The 15,823-nt window shown below is 41.7% G+C and overlaps 1 protein-coding gene across 1 annotated transcript in view; it reads right to left on the bottom strand.

The window, feature by feature from the left end:
• Positions 1-535: 535 nt before the first annotated feature.
• LOC133608919 (transcription initiation factor TFIID subunit 4-like) overlaps positions 536-15,823 on the bottom strand; it is a 328,756-nt gene continuing 313,468 nt past the window's right edge. Inside the window, exon 15 of the mRNA XM_061964571.2 lies at positions 536-1,697. Coding sequence (XP_061820555.2) covers positions 1,530-1,697 — 168 coding nt within the window. The 3' untranslated portion in view covers positions 536-1,529. The remainder of the gene's footprint in view (positions 1,698-15,823) is intronic.

The raw sequence follows: 15,823 nt of genomic DNA, 5'->3' as shown, positions 1-15,823 counted from the left end.
GGTAAGCTGCTTACCTGCTGCGCGTGACGCCGGCCGCGGCGAAGGCGGACGAGGCGGGGTGTCGGTGCGGTGGTGACCCTGGACGTGCGTCGGGCCCTTCTCGCGGATCGCCTCAGCTACGGCTCCCGGTGGGGCCCTCTCGGGGGAAGGGGCCTCGGTGCCGGACCCCGGCGAGGCGTCCCTTCTCCGCTCCGTAAAAGTGTCCATCTCTTTTCTTTTTTTCTTCTTCTGTTGTGGCATATGCTGCAGGTGCCTGCTCGTTTTTCGTATGTGGGTAACAACATTTAACTATGTATATATATTTCCCAATTTGTTTAACTGCCACCCGCCTGAATCTATTTAAAAATTTTTTTTTTATTTCAACCGCCCGACCCGACCCGCGGATAAAATCTAATTTTTTTTAATTTCATCCGCCCGATCCGCGGATAATCCGCGGACTCCGCGGTTGTGCCCGCAAACCGCGAATCTCTAATATGTATATATATATATATATTTATATATATATATATATATATATATATATATACATATAATTGATTTTTGAAGTACAAATAAGAATTGCGATTAATTCGAAAACCCCTAATATATACTTTCAAACGTAGGATGTTTTTAGAGCCTTTAATAGGGAGAATAGAGTGAATGCCATTTCCTCTATTGTTAGCTGACTTTTGCTAGTGTTTGTTTACGATTTAGAATGCATAAAGAAAAAGAAAGACATATGCGTGCCAGCGACCCCAAAAGGGACAAGCGGTAGAAAATGGATGGATGGATGGACATATGCGTGCTCGTCTCAGGCGTAATAGTGCACAAATAAATAATTGTAAATATACATTTTTTGAAAAAAAGTTCTGACTATATTTTTTGAAGTTAGTCGGGGAAAAAATGACTTTTAAAGTTGTATTTAAAAACAAAATAAATAATTAAAATCGTATATTTTTTTTAATAATTTATGCTCTTTTCACAGATAAAAGTATTGATCTCACAAATTAAAGTTGTATTTTTACAAGGAAATAATTATCCTAATTTTCAGGAATGAAGTCATACTTTTAAAGGGAGGTAAAATAAGACATTTTTCACTTGTTTGAACAAGTGAATACATTATTTTTTTCTTTTTTCTTGTGGCTTTAGGCCACTTCATTTTGGTGATTTGACAGTTTTCTTTTCAGTGTTGCGGTTGCTATGACGACGGTTGTCCAAAAAAAAAAGGAGGCGCTATTCTTCCTTCTTGTGTTTAAGGTGATTGTAAGGATTATTTACACCAGGAAGAGGCTTTTCCTTGATGAAGACAAGGTGAGTAAATAGCAACAGGACGTCCTTATATGGTCGTGATGTCAGAGACGCTTTGGGGCGAGAAGAGGAAACGTGAAGCGTTTAAAAAAGAAAAAAAGATGGCGGCCCCTCAATGAAGCTAAGACATCAACAACCTTTTCTCTTCAGAAAATCTAGACAGGAAGTCACCGGCTGCAAACGCAGAGCTGACACCTGATCTGAAGGCACCTGGCTGGAGGACGAGGACGAGGACGAGGACGCTACTTGAGGAGGGCGCGGTAGAGGAGCAGCGAGTGGGCGGTCTCTCTCTCCTGCTCCATGAAGAAGATGATGTCCCTGAGGTTGACGCGTGTGATGCGCTGCCGGGCGTACTGGCGCGACGAGGAGGCGGGCGTGGTCGAGGAGCCCGCCGGGGAGCCCGCCGAAACCTGAGGATAACAAACAAACGTTTTTAATATACAAAATGTCTCAACTGGTTCTAAGGCTTTGAAGATAAACATAGAGGATCTTTGACTAGCCTTTTTGCAGCCGATTCCTACAAATAAACTGCAGATCATATTGAGGATCTTTGAGTCGTATAGAGCAGTGGTCCCCAACCACCAGGCCGCGGCCCGGTACCGGTCCGTGGATCGATTGGTACCGGGCCGCACAAGAAATTAATTATTTTTATTTTTATTTTTTATTTTTTAATTAAATCAACCTAGAAATTAAAAAAAAATAAAAAATTAATTAATTTTTATTTTTATTTTTATTAAGTCAACATAAAAAACACAAGATGCACTTACAATTAGTGCACCAACCCAAAAAAACCTCCCTCCCCCATTTACACTCATTCACACAAAAGGGTTGTTTCTTTCTGTTATTAATATTGTGGTTCCTACATTATATATCAATATATATCAATACAGTCTGCAGGGATACAGTCCGTAAGTACACATGATTGTATTTTATTATGACAAAAAACAAAAAAAACAACAACAAAAAATATCATACCCCCTCCGGTCCGTGGGACAAATTTTCAAGCGTTGACCGGTCCGCAGTTAAAAAAAGGTTGGGGACCACTGATATAGAGGATCTTTGACAAGGATTTCTTTTTTTAAGACGGTCCTTAAAAACAGCAAATCAATCCTGTGAAATAGAAGATCTTTATCCAGGGTTTTGCAGCAAATAACTACAAAAACAGTAGAGAGCTAATAGTCGTATAGAGCAGTGGTCCCCAACCACCGGGCCATCGATTGGTACTGGGCCGCACAAGAAATAATTTATTATTTTTTTTAAATAAAAAAAAGTTTTGTTTTTTTTATTAAATCAACATAAAAAACACAAGATACACTTACAATTAGTGCACCAACCCAAAAAACCTCCCTCCCCCATTTACACTCATTCACACAGAAGGGTTGTTTCTTTCTGTTATTAATATTGTGGTTCCTACATTATATATCAATATATATCAATACAGTCTGCAAGGGATACAGTCCGTAAGCACACATGATTGTATTTTTTTATGACCAAAAAAACAAAACAAAAACACAAAATAATACACAAAAATAACATAATAATACAATTCCAATTCCAAAACCAAACCCGAACCAGAATAGCAATCAACAGAGCAATTGAGAGGACACACAAACATGACACAAAACAATCCCAAAGTAGTCAAACAAAAATGAATAATATCAACAACAGTATCAATATCAATAAGAATACCAACATAGACCCTATTTTGAAAATTCCAAGCGCCAACCTTTTTCCAAAACACAATATAGAATGTGAGGTATAACAGGATAATGCATACATTTATCATTTGTTTTCAAAACGGTTACAAAAAAGTGGGACCCCAAAATTTTACTGTGGGACCCCATTTTTATGACTTGATGGGGTTCCTGGGACCCCATTTTGAAAATTCCTAGCGCCAACACCGATGGAGTATTGGTGCGTGCAAAACAGCAGCAGACGGCTGTGGCCTGTGGGCCGGTTCTAATACTAATCAAACATCATCCCGGGGGACATAGATAATGAGTTCTTTTGTTTTATTATATTTTTTTATGAATTAAGTAACGTTTATGACAACCTTTTTCTAAAAAACAATATAGAATGTGAGGTATAACAGGATAATGCTTACATTTATCGTTTGTTTTCAAAACGGTTACAAAAAAGTGGGACCCCAAAATTTTACTGTGGGACCCCATTTTTATGACTTGATGGGGTTCCTGGGACCCCATTTTGAAAATTCCTAGCGCCAACACCGATGGAGTATTGGTGCGTGCAAAACAGCAGCAGACGGCTGTGGCCTGTGGGCCGGTTCTAATACTAATCAAACATCATCCCGATAATTAGTTCTTTTGTTTTATTATATTTTTTTATGAATTAAGTAACGTTTATGACAACCTTTTTCTAAAAAACAATATAGAATGTGAGGTATAACAGGATAATGCTTACATTTATCGTTTGTTTTCAAAACGGTTACAAAAAAGTGGGACTAACCAAATATCATCCCGGGGGCCATTGGGCCTTGCCTTAAGACAACAGGACCGACGTAATGGTGTTCAAATAATCAATCATTTATGGACAATTAGAAAAACGTATTGCTTGATGGCGGCCCCGACTGAAGCCGTCTCTCGGATCTAATGAGGTCAATCACAGCTGACCATGTGTGAAAGACGAGCCCGCCCCCGGCACGCGCCAATTACCACCAATCTTAAGGACGCCTGGTGACGGCGTCCGCCAATCAAAGCCATGCGTCCACCTGGACAGACGGACAAGGACTAACCACGGGGGGGCATGTCGCCACGGTGAGCGGGCGGAGCTGGACGAGGGGGAGAGTGTACTCCCTGCGGCGACGGGAGGAGCCTCAAGTGATGCAAACGCAGACGGAAAGGTCAGCGCTTGGACGGAAACTCACCGGAAAACCAGGGAGAGTTTGTTCCGGTCCTCGCTCGAGCAGCAGCAAGATGGTGCAGACGAGCAAGTACTGGCCTTGATTGCCGTGGAAAAAAACACGGGTCACGGCGGGTAAAATGAAGGAAGTAAAAAAAAAGAAAAAAAAAAGATACCAAATCCAAATCACGAAGAACCAGGAGGCAAACAAACAGCATCTGTCATTTTATCTGTGACGGACGCTCCCGGGCGTCATGTCACACGACATATCCGTCGTAACGCAACGCGCCGGAATACTTCGATACATCTCTTTAGACGTTTGACTTGTTTTCCAGCGCAGGAACAGGAACACGTAAGAGGAAGGGGGGAGGATGGAGGGCGGGGGGGGGAGTCCACAACACGACACACCAACACGGAACTCCGAAGTCCATAAAAGAGTCAAGTTTCATGTTTTTTTCTCCTCAAAATTGTCATTTGCTTTCATTCCTATGGAATTATTATCCATCCATCCATCCATCCATCCATCCATCCATCCATCCATCCATTTTCTACCGCTTGTCTTTTTTGGGGTCGCGGGTGGTGCTGGAGCATAAAGCATTGAAATTGTTTTAGTTTAGCTGGAGCTTACACAACATGGTAAACAACAGGCTTAAGCTCACTTCAAAACATATCAACAAAACACTGCAAATTGTGCACAAAACCGCACTTTTATATCTTATTATTAAAAAAAACAAAAAAAGGTATGTTCTAAAATGATAATAGTAAGTGAAGTGAATTATATTTATATAGCGCTTTTCTCTAGTGACTCAAAGTTAAAAAGTTAAAGTACCAATGATTGTCACACACACACTAGGTGTGGCGAAATTATTCTCTGCATTTGACCCATCACCCTTGATCACCCCCTGGGAGGTGAGGGGAGCAGTGGGCAGCAGCGGTGGCCGCGCCCGGGAATCATTTTTGGTGATTTAACCCCCAATTCCGACCCTTGATGCTGAGTGCCAAGCAGGGAGGTAATGGGTCCCATTTTTATAGTCTTTGGTATGACTCGGCCGGGGTTTGAACTCACAACCTACCGATCTCAGGGCGGACACTCTAACCACTAGGCCGCTGAGTAGGTAAAGCGCTTTACATAGTGAAAACCCAATATCTAAGTTACGTTTAAACTAGGGGTGTCCGATAATATCGGCCTGCCCATACTATCGGCCGATAAATGCGTCAAAATGTAATATCGGAAATTATCGGTATCGTTTTTTTTTAATTATCGGTCTCGTTTTTTTGTTCTTTTTTTGTTTGTTTAAATTAAATCAACATAAAAAACACAAGATAGTGCACCAACCCAAAAAAACTCCCTCCCCCATTTACACTCATTCACACAAAAGGGTTGTTTCTTTCTGTTATTAATATTCTGGTTCCTACATTATATATCAATATATATCAATACAGTCTGCAAGGGATACAGTCCGTAAGCACACATGATTGTGCGTGCTGCTGGTCCACTAATAGTACTAACCTTTAACAGTTAATTTTACTAATTTTCATCAATTACTATTTTCTATGTAACTGTTTTTATATTGTTTTACTTTCTTTTTTATTCAAGAAAATGTTTTTAATTTATTAATCTTAGTTTATTAATTAAAAAAAAAAAAAAGACCTTATCTTCACCATACCTGGTTGTCCAAATTAGGCATAATAATGTGTTAATTCCACGACTGCATATATCGGTTGATATCGGTATCGGTTGATATCGGTCGCTACATATGTAAGTGCAAGTTAAAACTCTACTATGCAAAGCCAAAGCCATTTATCAACAACACCCAGAAACGCCGCCGGCTTCGCTGGGCCCCAGCTCATCTAAGATGGACTGATGCAAAGTGGAAAAGTGTTCTGTGGTCTGAGGAGTCCACATTTCAAATTGTTTTTGGAAAAACTGTGGACGTCGTGTCCTCCGGAACAAAGAGGAAAAGAACGAAAAGGCGCAACGTTGAAAAGCAAGCATCTGTGATGGTATGGGGGTGTATTAGTGCCCAAGACATGGGTAACTTACACATCTGTGAAGGCACCATTAAAGCTGAAAAGTACATACAGGTTTTGGAGCAACATATGTTGCCATCCAAGCAACGTTTTTTTCATGGATGCCCCTGCTTATTAGAACAGCGTGTTCGAACTGCTCCCACAGTGGAGTGTTTTAAGTCTCGTCTTAAGACCCACTTTTATTCTCTGGCTTTTAACACTACGTGAGTTGTGTTGTCCTCTGTGTTTTTAAAATTTTGATTTCTATTTACTGTTTTAATTGGTTTTACCCTTTAAATTTGTTTTTAATCATATTTATTTTATATTGTTTTTATATTGGTTTTATATGTATTAATTTTTGTTGGAAACATTTTGTTGTTTAAAAGTGCTATATAAATAAAGTGGATTGGATTGGATTGGCTTCATAGTAAAAGAGTGCGGGTACTAGACCGGCCTGCCTGTAGTCCAGACCTGTCTACCATTGAAAATGTGTGGCTTATTATGAAGCATAAAATACCACAACAGAGACCCCGGACTGTTGAACAACTTAAGCTGTACATCAAGCAAGAATGGGAAAGAATTCCACCTGAAATTCCCAAACATTTACTGAGTGTTGTTAAAAGGAAAGGCCATGTAACACAGTGGTACAAATACCCCTGTGCCAACTCTTTTGCAATGTGTTGCTGCCATTAAATTCAAAGTTAATGATTATTTGCATTATTTCTCAGTTGGAACATGAAATATCTTGTCTTTGCAGTCTATTCAATTGAATATAAGTTGAAAAGGATTTTCAAATCATTGTTTTTATTTACGAATTACACAACTTATCATGCCAACTTCACTGGTTTTGGGTTTTGTGCCTGATTATTTTTACCATCAAGTTTTCTCTCCTTGCTTCTGAACCAACGTGAGCACGAGTAAGATAGTAGGAGTCTGGAGGAATTTACATTGGCTCTGTTATTATTTGATGAGGAGGGCGAAAGGAGCGTTGATGATCTCTTGGCTTTGAACCCTGAGTGGCACCTGGGCCTTGATGCTGGAGCCAATATTGGATTTGGCCCGGGTCACACCTCAGGGCGGTGGGTTAATGGTCCGCTTTGCCAGGCGCACAAGATCTTCTCGACCCCCACCAGACAACCTGCTGCCTCAGCAGAACACACACACACACACACACACACACACACACACACACACACACACACACACACACACACACACACACACACACACACACACACACACACACACACATTTCTCCAGGTATCTGCATGGTGATAGCTAAGAGTGCTTGCCAACTGAAAACACAGCATTGCATTCATGCTTAGGGGGGAAAAAAAGAGCAGCCCCGTGTTGTAGGCTAAGAACGAGATGAACCCTTCATGATGCAACATCGTTGTTATTATTTTGATGGGGTTTTTAAAAAAAATATTCTAATAAAACTCCGATGTTCCTGCTTGAGGCAAGGAGGACAAATACGGCATGAAAGAGACTGGCTTGACATGAGCAGTTCAATTAAACATGGTTTGGATCAGCCTGGGCTCCCATTAAGGCCAACAAACAAGTGAATTATATTTATATAGCGCTTTTCTCTAGTGACTCAAAGCGCTTTACACAGTGAAACCCAATATCTAAGTTACATTTTAAACCAGTGCAGGTGGCACTGGGAGCAGGTGGGTAAAGCGTCTTGCCCAAGGACAGAACGGCAGTGAATAGGATGGCGGAAGTGGGGATCGAACCTGGAACCCTCAAGCTGCTGGCACGGCCACTCTACCAACCGAGCTGTACCGCCACACTAAGAAGGAGGCCACACTAACAACAACAGAAGAACCTGGGAACAAGCAACAAAAAGTGTCCAAAAAAAATGATCAAATCCTGGTTCACTAAAAAGTCTGCTAAAAAATGTCAGCATTTGTCTTCATAAGATTTGAGACTACAAAGGTTTTTTTTTCCGTTAAACAACAAAATGCAGCAATGTTTTAGATTTTTTCTTAGATTGTAAGTAGAGGTGAAAAAAGCTGGATTCTTTGATGCACAAACATCCATCCATCCATCCATCCATCTTCTTCTGCTTATCCGAGGTTGGGTCGCGGGGGGTCCCTCTCCCCAGCCACTTCGTCCAGCTCCTCCCGGGGGATCCCGAGGCGTTCCCAGGCCAGCCGGGAGACATAGTCTTCCCAACGTGTCCTGGGTCTTCCTCGTGGCCTCCTACCGGTCGGACATGCCCTAAACACCTCCTTAGGGAGGCGCTCGGGTGGCATCCTGACCAGATGCCCGAACCACCTCATCTGGCTCCTCTCGATGCGGAGGAGCAGCGGCTTTACTTTGAGCTCCCCCCGGATGACAGAGCTTCTCACCCTATCTCTAAGGGAGAGCCCCGCCACCCGGCGGAGGAAACTCATTTCGGCCGCTTGTACCCGTGATCTTGTCCTTTCGGTCATAACCCAAAGCTCATGACCATAGGTGAGGATGGGAACGTAGATCGACCGGTAAATTGAGAGCTTTGCCTTCCGGCTCAGCTCCTTCTTCACCACAACGGATCGATACAGCGTCCGCATTACTGAAGACGCCGCACCGATCCGCCTGTCGATCTCACGATCCACTCTTCCCTCACTCGCGAACAAGACTCCGAGGTACTCGAACTCCTCCACTTGGGGCAAGATCTCCTCCCCAACCCGGCGATGGCACTCCACCCTTTTCCGGGCGAGAACCATGGACTCGGACTTGGAGGTGCTGATTCTCATCCCAGTCGCTTCACACTCGGCTGCGAACCGATCCAGCGAGAGCTGAAGATCCTGGCCAGATGAAGCCATCAGGACCAAATCATCTGCAAAAAGCAGAGACCTAATCCTGCAGCCACCAAACCGGATCCCCTCAACGCCTTGACTGCGCCTAGAAATTCTGTCCATAAAAGTTATGAACAGAATCGGTGACAAAGGGCAGCCTTGGCGGAGTCCAACCCTCACCGGAAACGTGTCCGACTTACTGCCGGCAATGCGAACCAAGCTCTGACACTGATCATACAGGGAGCGGACCGCCACAATCAGACAGTCCGACACAAACAATTATACATATTGTCGGAGGCAGATATTTACATATATCCGTATTTAAGTGTTACTTCTTTATTTTCATAATCATATTACAAAACAGCTAGTGTTTTTCTTCCAATTGTGGTCTTTTGGTTGTCTGCAAATACTGTGTGCTAACCTTGACTATGGAATGTAAGGAGGAGAGATACTCCTTCTCCTTATCTCTTCTTGTGTCCAGCTGAATGGGCTGACAATGGGCATGTGTTTGGGCTGGAAAGACAAGACAACGAGGGTGGGAGGGAGAGAGACTTTATAGAATAGAAGGTTTCCATATTTTAGATCAGACCATCTTAGCTGCGCGATTGAATGTTCTATGCTGGACTGGTCTCATTATATTTACAAAGCTTTGCAAATATATTACAAAATACCTATTCTGTCTCTGGTGGTTCTTCTACTCAGCTTAAAGTGTCGTAAAGAGCTTGGGAGCGACCAGAAACTTGAATTCCCTGGGAGGAACAACTGGTCCAAACGCAACAATATACACACACACACGCCCCCACACACATACATACACACCTACACACACACACGTGTATATAAATATGTATATATATATATATATATATATATATACATACATACACATAAATATATATATATATATATATATATATATATACATACATACACACACACACACACATGTATACATACATACAGTCGTGGTCAAAAGTTTACATACACTTGTAAAGAACATAATGTCATGGCTGTCTTGAGTTTCCAATCATTTCTACAACTCTTATTTTTTTGTGATAGAGTGATTGGAGCACATACTTGTTGGTCACAAAAAAAACATTCATGAAGTTTGGTTCTTTTATGAATTTATTATGGGTCTACTGAAAATGTGAGCAAATCTGCTGGGTCAAAAGTATACATACAGCAATGTTAATATTTGCTTACATGTCCCTTGGCAAGTTTCACTGCAATAAGGCGCTTTTGGTAGCCATCCACAAGCTTCTGGCAAACTTCTGGTTGAATTTTTGACCACTCCTCTTGACAAAATTGGCGCAGTTCAGCTAAATGTGTTGGTTTTCTGACATGGACTTGTTTCTTCAGCATTGTCCACACGTTTAAGTCAGGACTTTGGTAAGGCCATTCTAAAACCTTAATTCTAGCCTGATTTAGCCATTCCACTTTTGACGTATGTTTGGGGTCATTGTCCTCTTGAAACTGTGCCCAAGACCCAAACTCCGTGCTGATGATTTTAGCTTGTCCTGAAAGAATTTGGAGGTAATCCTCCTTTTCCATTGTCCCATTTTCTCTCTGTAAAGCACCAGTTTCATTGGCAGCAAAACAGGCCCAGATCATAATGCTACCACCACCATGATTGACGGTAGGAATTGTGCTCCTGGGATTAAAAGCCTCACCTTTTCTCCTCCAAACATATTGCTGAATATTGTGGCCAAACAGCTACATTTTTGTTTCATCTAACCACAAAACCTTCCTCCAGAAGGTCTTATCTTTGTCCATGTGATCAGCAGGAAACTTTAGACGAGCCTTAAGGTGTCGCTTCTGGAGCAAGGGCTTCCTTCTTGCATGGTAGCCTCTCAGTCCATGGCGATGCAAAACACGCATGACTGTGGATACTGACACCTGTGTTCCAGCAGCTTCCAATTCATTGCAGACCTGCTTTTTGGTGGTTCTCGGTTGACTCTTGATCATCCTGACCAATTTTCTCTCAGCAGCAGGTGATCGCTTGCGTTTTGTTCCTGATCGTGGCAGTGAAAAAACTGTGCCACGCACTTTATACTTACGAACAATTGTCTGCACAGTTGCTCTCGGGACCTTAAGCTGCTTTGAAATGGCTCCAAGTGACTTTCCTGACTTGTTCAAGTCAATGATTTGTTTTTTCAGATCTGTGCCGAGTTCTTTTGACTTTCCCATTGTCGCGTTTGTAACCGAGTCTAGTGACTGCATCACATGAGCCCTATTTAAATAGGCTGAGAGAAGTCCACAGGTGTCGTCAATCATAATCACTCACATGAAGTTAAGAGGCCATGCCGTGAAGCTAATTTGATTTGATTGTGACTTTTCTCACATCACCAAAATTGATAATGTATGTTGCTGTATGTATACTTTTGACCCAGCAGATTTGGTCACATTTTCAGTAGACCCATAATAAATTCATAAAAGAACCAAACTTCATGAATGTTTTTTTGTGACCAACAAGTATGTGCTCCAATCACTCTATCACAAAAACATAAGAGTTGTAGAAATTATTAGAAACTCATGACAGTCATGAAATGATGTCCTTCACAAGTGTATGTAAACTTTAAATATACCTTTATTTATTTATTTTTACAAATCCAGAACATTTAATGTTTATTTTGCCAACAATGTATATTGTGTGTCTATTTATTTTTTTGTATAAAAATATAAAACTTGGTAAAAACCTACTACTTTTTAAGCACATTCAACAATACCGTGGTAAAAAATGATAACTGTGATAAATTTGCTCACAATAACCGTTAGGAAAATATTACATTGTCCAATATATACCATCACACCAATAAGGGCTTATGATACCGATCCGAACAAAAAGGTACTGAATAGCGGGTTATTCAGACACTTTAAAATGACAATGGCCCATGGTCCAACATACATAGGTACCTACGCTCCCACATACATACACAAATACAGTACATACCTACGTACTCAAAGTTTGTACATTCACACGCACATTCACTGTACAAACGTACATATACACATACTGTACATATACAAGTACATATACATACATACGCTCATGCACATAATCACGTTTCATCAAACATAAATTAACGTTGTTACCCTCGGGTAAACTGGGTAACACATGGCACACTGACAAAGCTTAACCTGTTTTTACTATAACAATCTACAAGGTTAATATAGGTTGCTTCTCTTTCTTTCCCCTCCATTTTTCTGCATTCTTTTGTACCTCTAGTTATCGTTACGTATATGTAGTGTTGCATTTGAACAGTATTGTTGATAATAGAGGTAAATTATTGGTATTGTTCATTATCAATAGCGCTATTTGTATTGGTGTTTGTATTGTTCCATTTGTAGTGTAATAATGCTCATTGTCATTTCTGTATTATTATTTATTTCGCTAACTGCTTCTTTGCTATCACTTTTACCATCATATGTTTACATATGCTATTTGCTGATGTTGCTCTATTGTTGTTGTTGTTGTTGCTGTATTTGCTGTTGTTGTTGTTTTTGTCTCTCTGTCTAATCCTCCTCTTGTCCCCACAATTTCCCCCTCTGTCTTCCTTTTTTCCTCTTTCTATCCCCTCCTGCTCCGGCCCGGCTGCACCAAATGATAATATAATTACATTTAATAAAGTCAAATACAAATAAGGCAACAAGAGAAGTATCCCACACTTCTCTTTTGTAAAGTAAATCTGAACAGCCGATATGGGCATCAACATCTACGATATGATTTGCCTGAGAAAATGGACAGGACCAAAAAAAAAAAAAAAATTACAATGGCCCAAAAATGTGTACTGAACTGTACTGCTTTTTACCAGCCATGTTATTTTGGTACCCTTAGCACCATAATGCAAACTTAACTGTGCTGTTTGGTGGAAAGTTTGGTACCAAGAACGCTGTACGATCCCAGTACCCAATGAAATAGCAAATGTGGGAAGATTCAGTACCAGACTGAACCAAGGGGTGCCGCTTGTCGGAAACGAGGCCTAACCGACTGACTCACCAATCGGCGGACAGACTGAGCGCCAGGGAGCAAAACGTTCCCACATGCTCGCCTCCACGCCGCATTTCAGCCGAGGAGCGCCGCCTCATCCCTTTGCTGTGTTTACAGTGCCCAGCACAACGAGCGCCGCCTCGCCTACCTCCCAACCTCCGCCCCTTCATCTCTGCGACTTGGCCTGAAACGCCTCTCCTACGGCCGCCATTAATCAGCAACAGAGGCTTTTTCTCTACACCCGCGCTCGCCTTCCCCCTCCCAAACGCCCACGGACACGCTGGATGAGGCCATTTTGAAAGAGTTAACAGATGTCGGCTGATTGGCCCCGGGCACGCTGACATTGCCCCACTGATGTATTTGATGTGGACTTTATTCAGCTCTAATAAATGGACAAAGAATGACAATAATCATTCGCAGATGCACATAGGCAGATTATAAACCTCTTTGAAGAAAAGCAGGCGGCGGCCAAGATTAACAGTGAAATGGCTCGGTCTGCTGATCAGCACAGGTGAGAACCCTCACATGTTCACACACACATAAGGGTGTAACGGTACGTGTATTTGTACTGAACCGTTTCGGTACGGGGGATTCGGTTCGGTTCGGAGGTGCACCGAACGAGTTTCCACACGGACATATTAAAGGGGAACATTATCACCAGACCTATGTAAGCGTCAATATATACCTTGATGTTGCAGAAAAAAGACCATATCTTTTTTTAACCGATTTCCGAACTCTAAATGGGTGAATTTTGGCGAATTAAACGCCTTTCTAATATTCGCTCTCTGACGTCACATCGGGAAGCAATCCGCCATTTTCTCAAACACCGAGTCAAATCAGCTCTGTTATTTTTCCGTTTTTTCGACTGTTTTCCGTACCTTGGAGACATCATGCCTCGTCGGTGTGTTGTCGGAGGGTGTAACAACACGAACAGGGACGGATTCAAGTTGCACCAGTCGCCCAAAGATGCGAAAGTGGCAAGAAATTGGATGTTTGTTTTACCGACGAAAAGCTATGCTACGACAGAGATGGCAAGAATGTGTGGATATCCTGCGACACTCAAAGCAGATGCATTTCCAACGATAAAGTCAAAGAAATCTGCCGCCAGACCCCCATTGAATCTGCCGGAGTGTGTGAGCAATTCAGGGACAAAGGACCTCGGTAGCACGGCAAGCAATGGCGGCAGTTTGCTCCCGCAGACGAGCGAGCTAAACCCCCTGGATGTCTTGGCTCACATGGACCCTAGCTTCCCTGGCCTGCTGACATCAACTCCAAAACTGGACGGATCAGCTTTCAGGAAAAGAGCGCGGATGAGGGTATGTCTACAGAATATATTAATTGATGAAAATTGGGCTGTCTGCACTCTCAAAGTGCATGTTGTTGCCAAATGTATTTCATATGCTGTAAACCTAGTTCATAGTTGTTAGTTTCCTTTAATGCCAAACAAACACATACCAATCGTTGGTTAGAAGGCGATCGCCAATTTTGTCCTCGCTTTCTCCCGTGTCGCTGGCTGTCGTGTCATTTTCGTCGGTTTCGCTTGCATACGGTTCAAACCGATATGGCTCAATAGCTTCAGTTTCTTCTTCAATTTCGTTTTCGCTACCTGCCTCCACACTACAACCATCCGTTTCAATACATTCGTAATCTGTTGAATCGCTTAAGCCGCTGAAATCCGAGTTTGAATCCGAGCTAATGTCGCTATAGCTTGCTGTTCTTTCCGCCATGTTTGTTTGTGTTGGCTTCACTATGTGACGTCACAGGAAAATGGACGGGTGTTTATAACGATGGTTAAAAGCAGGCACTTTGAAGCTTTTTTTAGGGATATTGCGTGATGGGTAAAATTTTGAAAAAAAACTTCGAAAAATATAATAAGCCACTGGGAACTGATTTTTAATGGTTTTAACCATTCTGAAATTGTGATGATGTTCCCTTTTAAGTAGCGTACCGCACGTTGTGTAAGCAATGCACACTGACATGCAAAAGCCAGAGCTGAAAGACCCAACTAACTCGTTAAGATCTCCCGTTTGGGTACATTTCGGTTTCGCGGTGCGATACAACAATGGATAACATCGCTTCAACGAAGATAAAGACGAACAAACACAGCTCCCACCGCTATCAAGCAGCCTCTCCTCGGCGAGTCAGGCAGGTCTAAAGCAATAACAAATGCCGTTGGTGTTTTTATAGCAGCAGATTTAAGACCATATTGCATTAAAAACTAGATTTTGACCCACTTCTATGGTGGAAGAACAATGAGCCCATATATCCTCTTACTGCCAAGTTAGCCAGGCACTACCTTGCCATACCTGCTACCTTCGTGCCCAGCCAAAGGGTATTTTCCACAGCTGGAGACATTTTAACTGCAAGCAGGTCTGCTCTTTCTGCAGACAATGTGGATAAACTGATTTTTCTGGCAAAAAACATGAAAATTGAGTGAAAGTCACCAGGGTTAAAAAAGTTAATCTGAGGCTTGACTTGAAACTGTTTAATGTTGCACTTTTTGTATGTAGAAGAAAAGTTTTGTCATTTTATTTAATCTGAGCAACAACTTGAAGCAGTTTAATGTTGCACTTTATATGTGGGAATGTTGCACTTTATATGTAGAAAGGTTTTGTTAAGAAACCAATTCTGAGCCTTATCTTATTTAGTTTTTATTTTATATATGTTGACTGCATTAGCCCTGGCAATCTACCCCGTGTGTATATGTATGTTATTATGTTAAAAGGATAAAGCCATTGTTTACAAATTTTGGTAAATAAATAACCAGAAAATGTATATTTTGTTTTTTTCTTACTGTACCGAAAATGTACCGAGGTACGTACCAAACCGAAATTGTTGTGTACCATTACACCCTTACACACACAAAAGGTCTTGTGAGAATGAGATATTCAAGCTG

This window comes from Nerophis lumbriciformis, linkage group LG06 (assembly GCF_033978685.3).
Source record: "Nerophis lumbriciformis linkage group LG06, RoL_Nlum_v2.1, whole genome shotgun sequence".
Classification (NCBI taxonomy): Eukaryota; Metazoa; Chordata; class Actinopteri; order Syngnathiformes; family Syngnathidae; genus Nerophis; species Nerophis lumbriciformis.
This window is presented reverse-complemented; position numbering and strand designations above follow the sequence as displayed.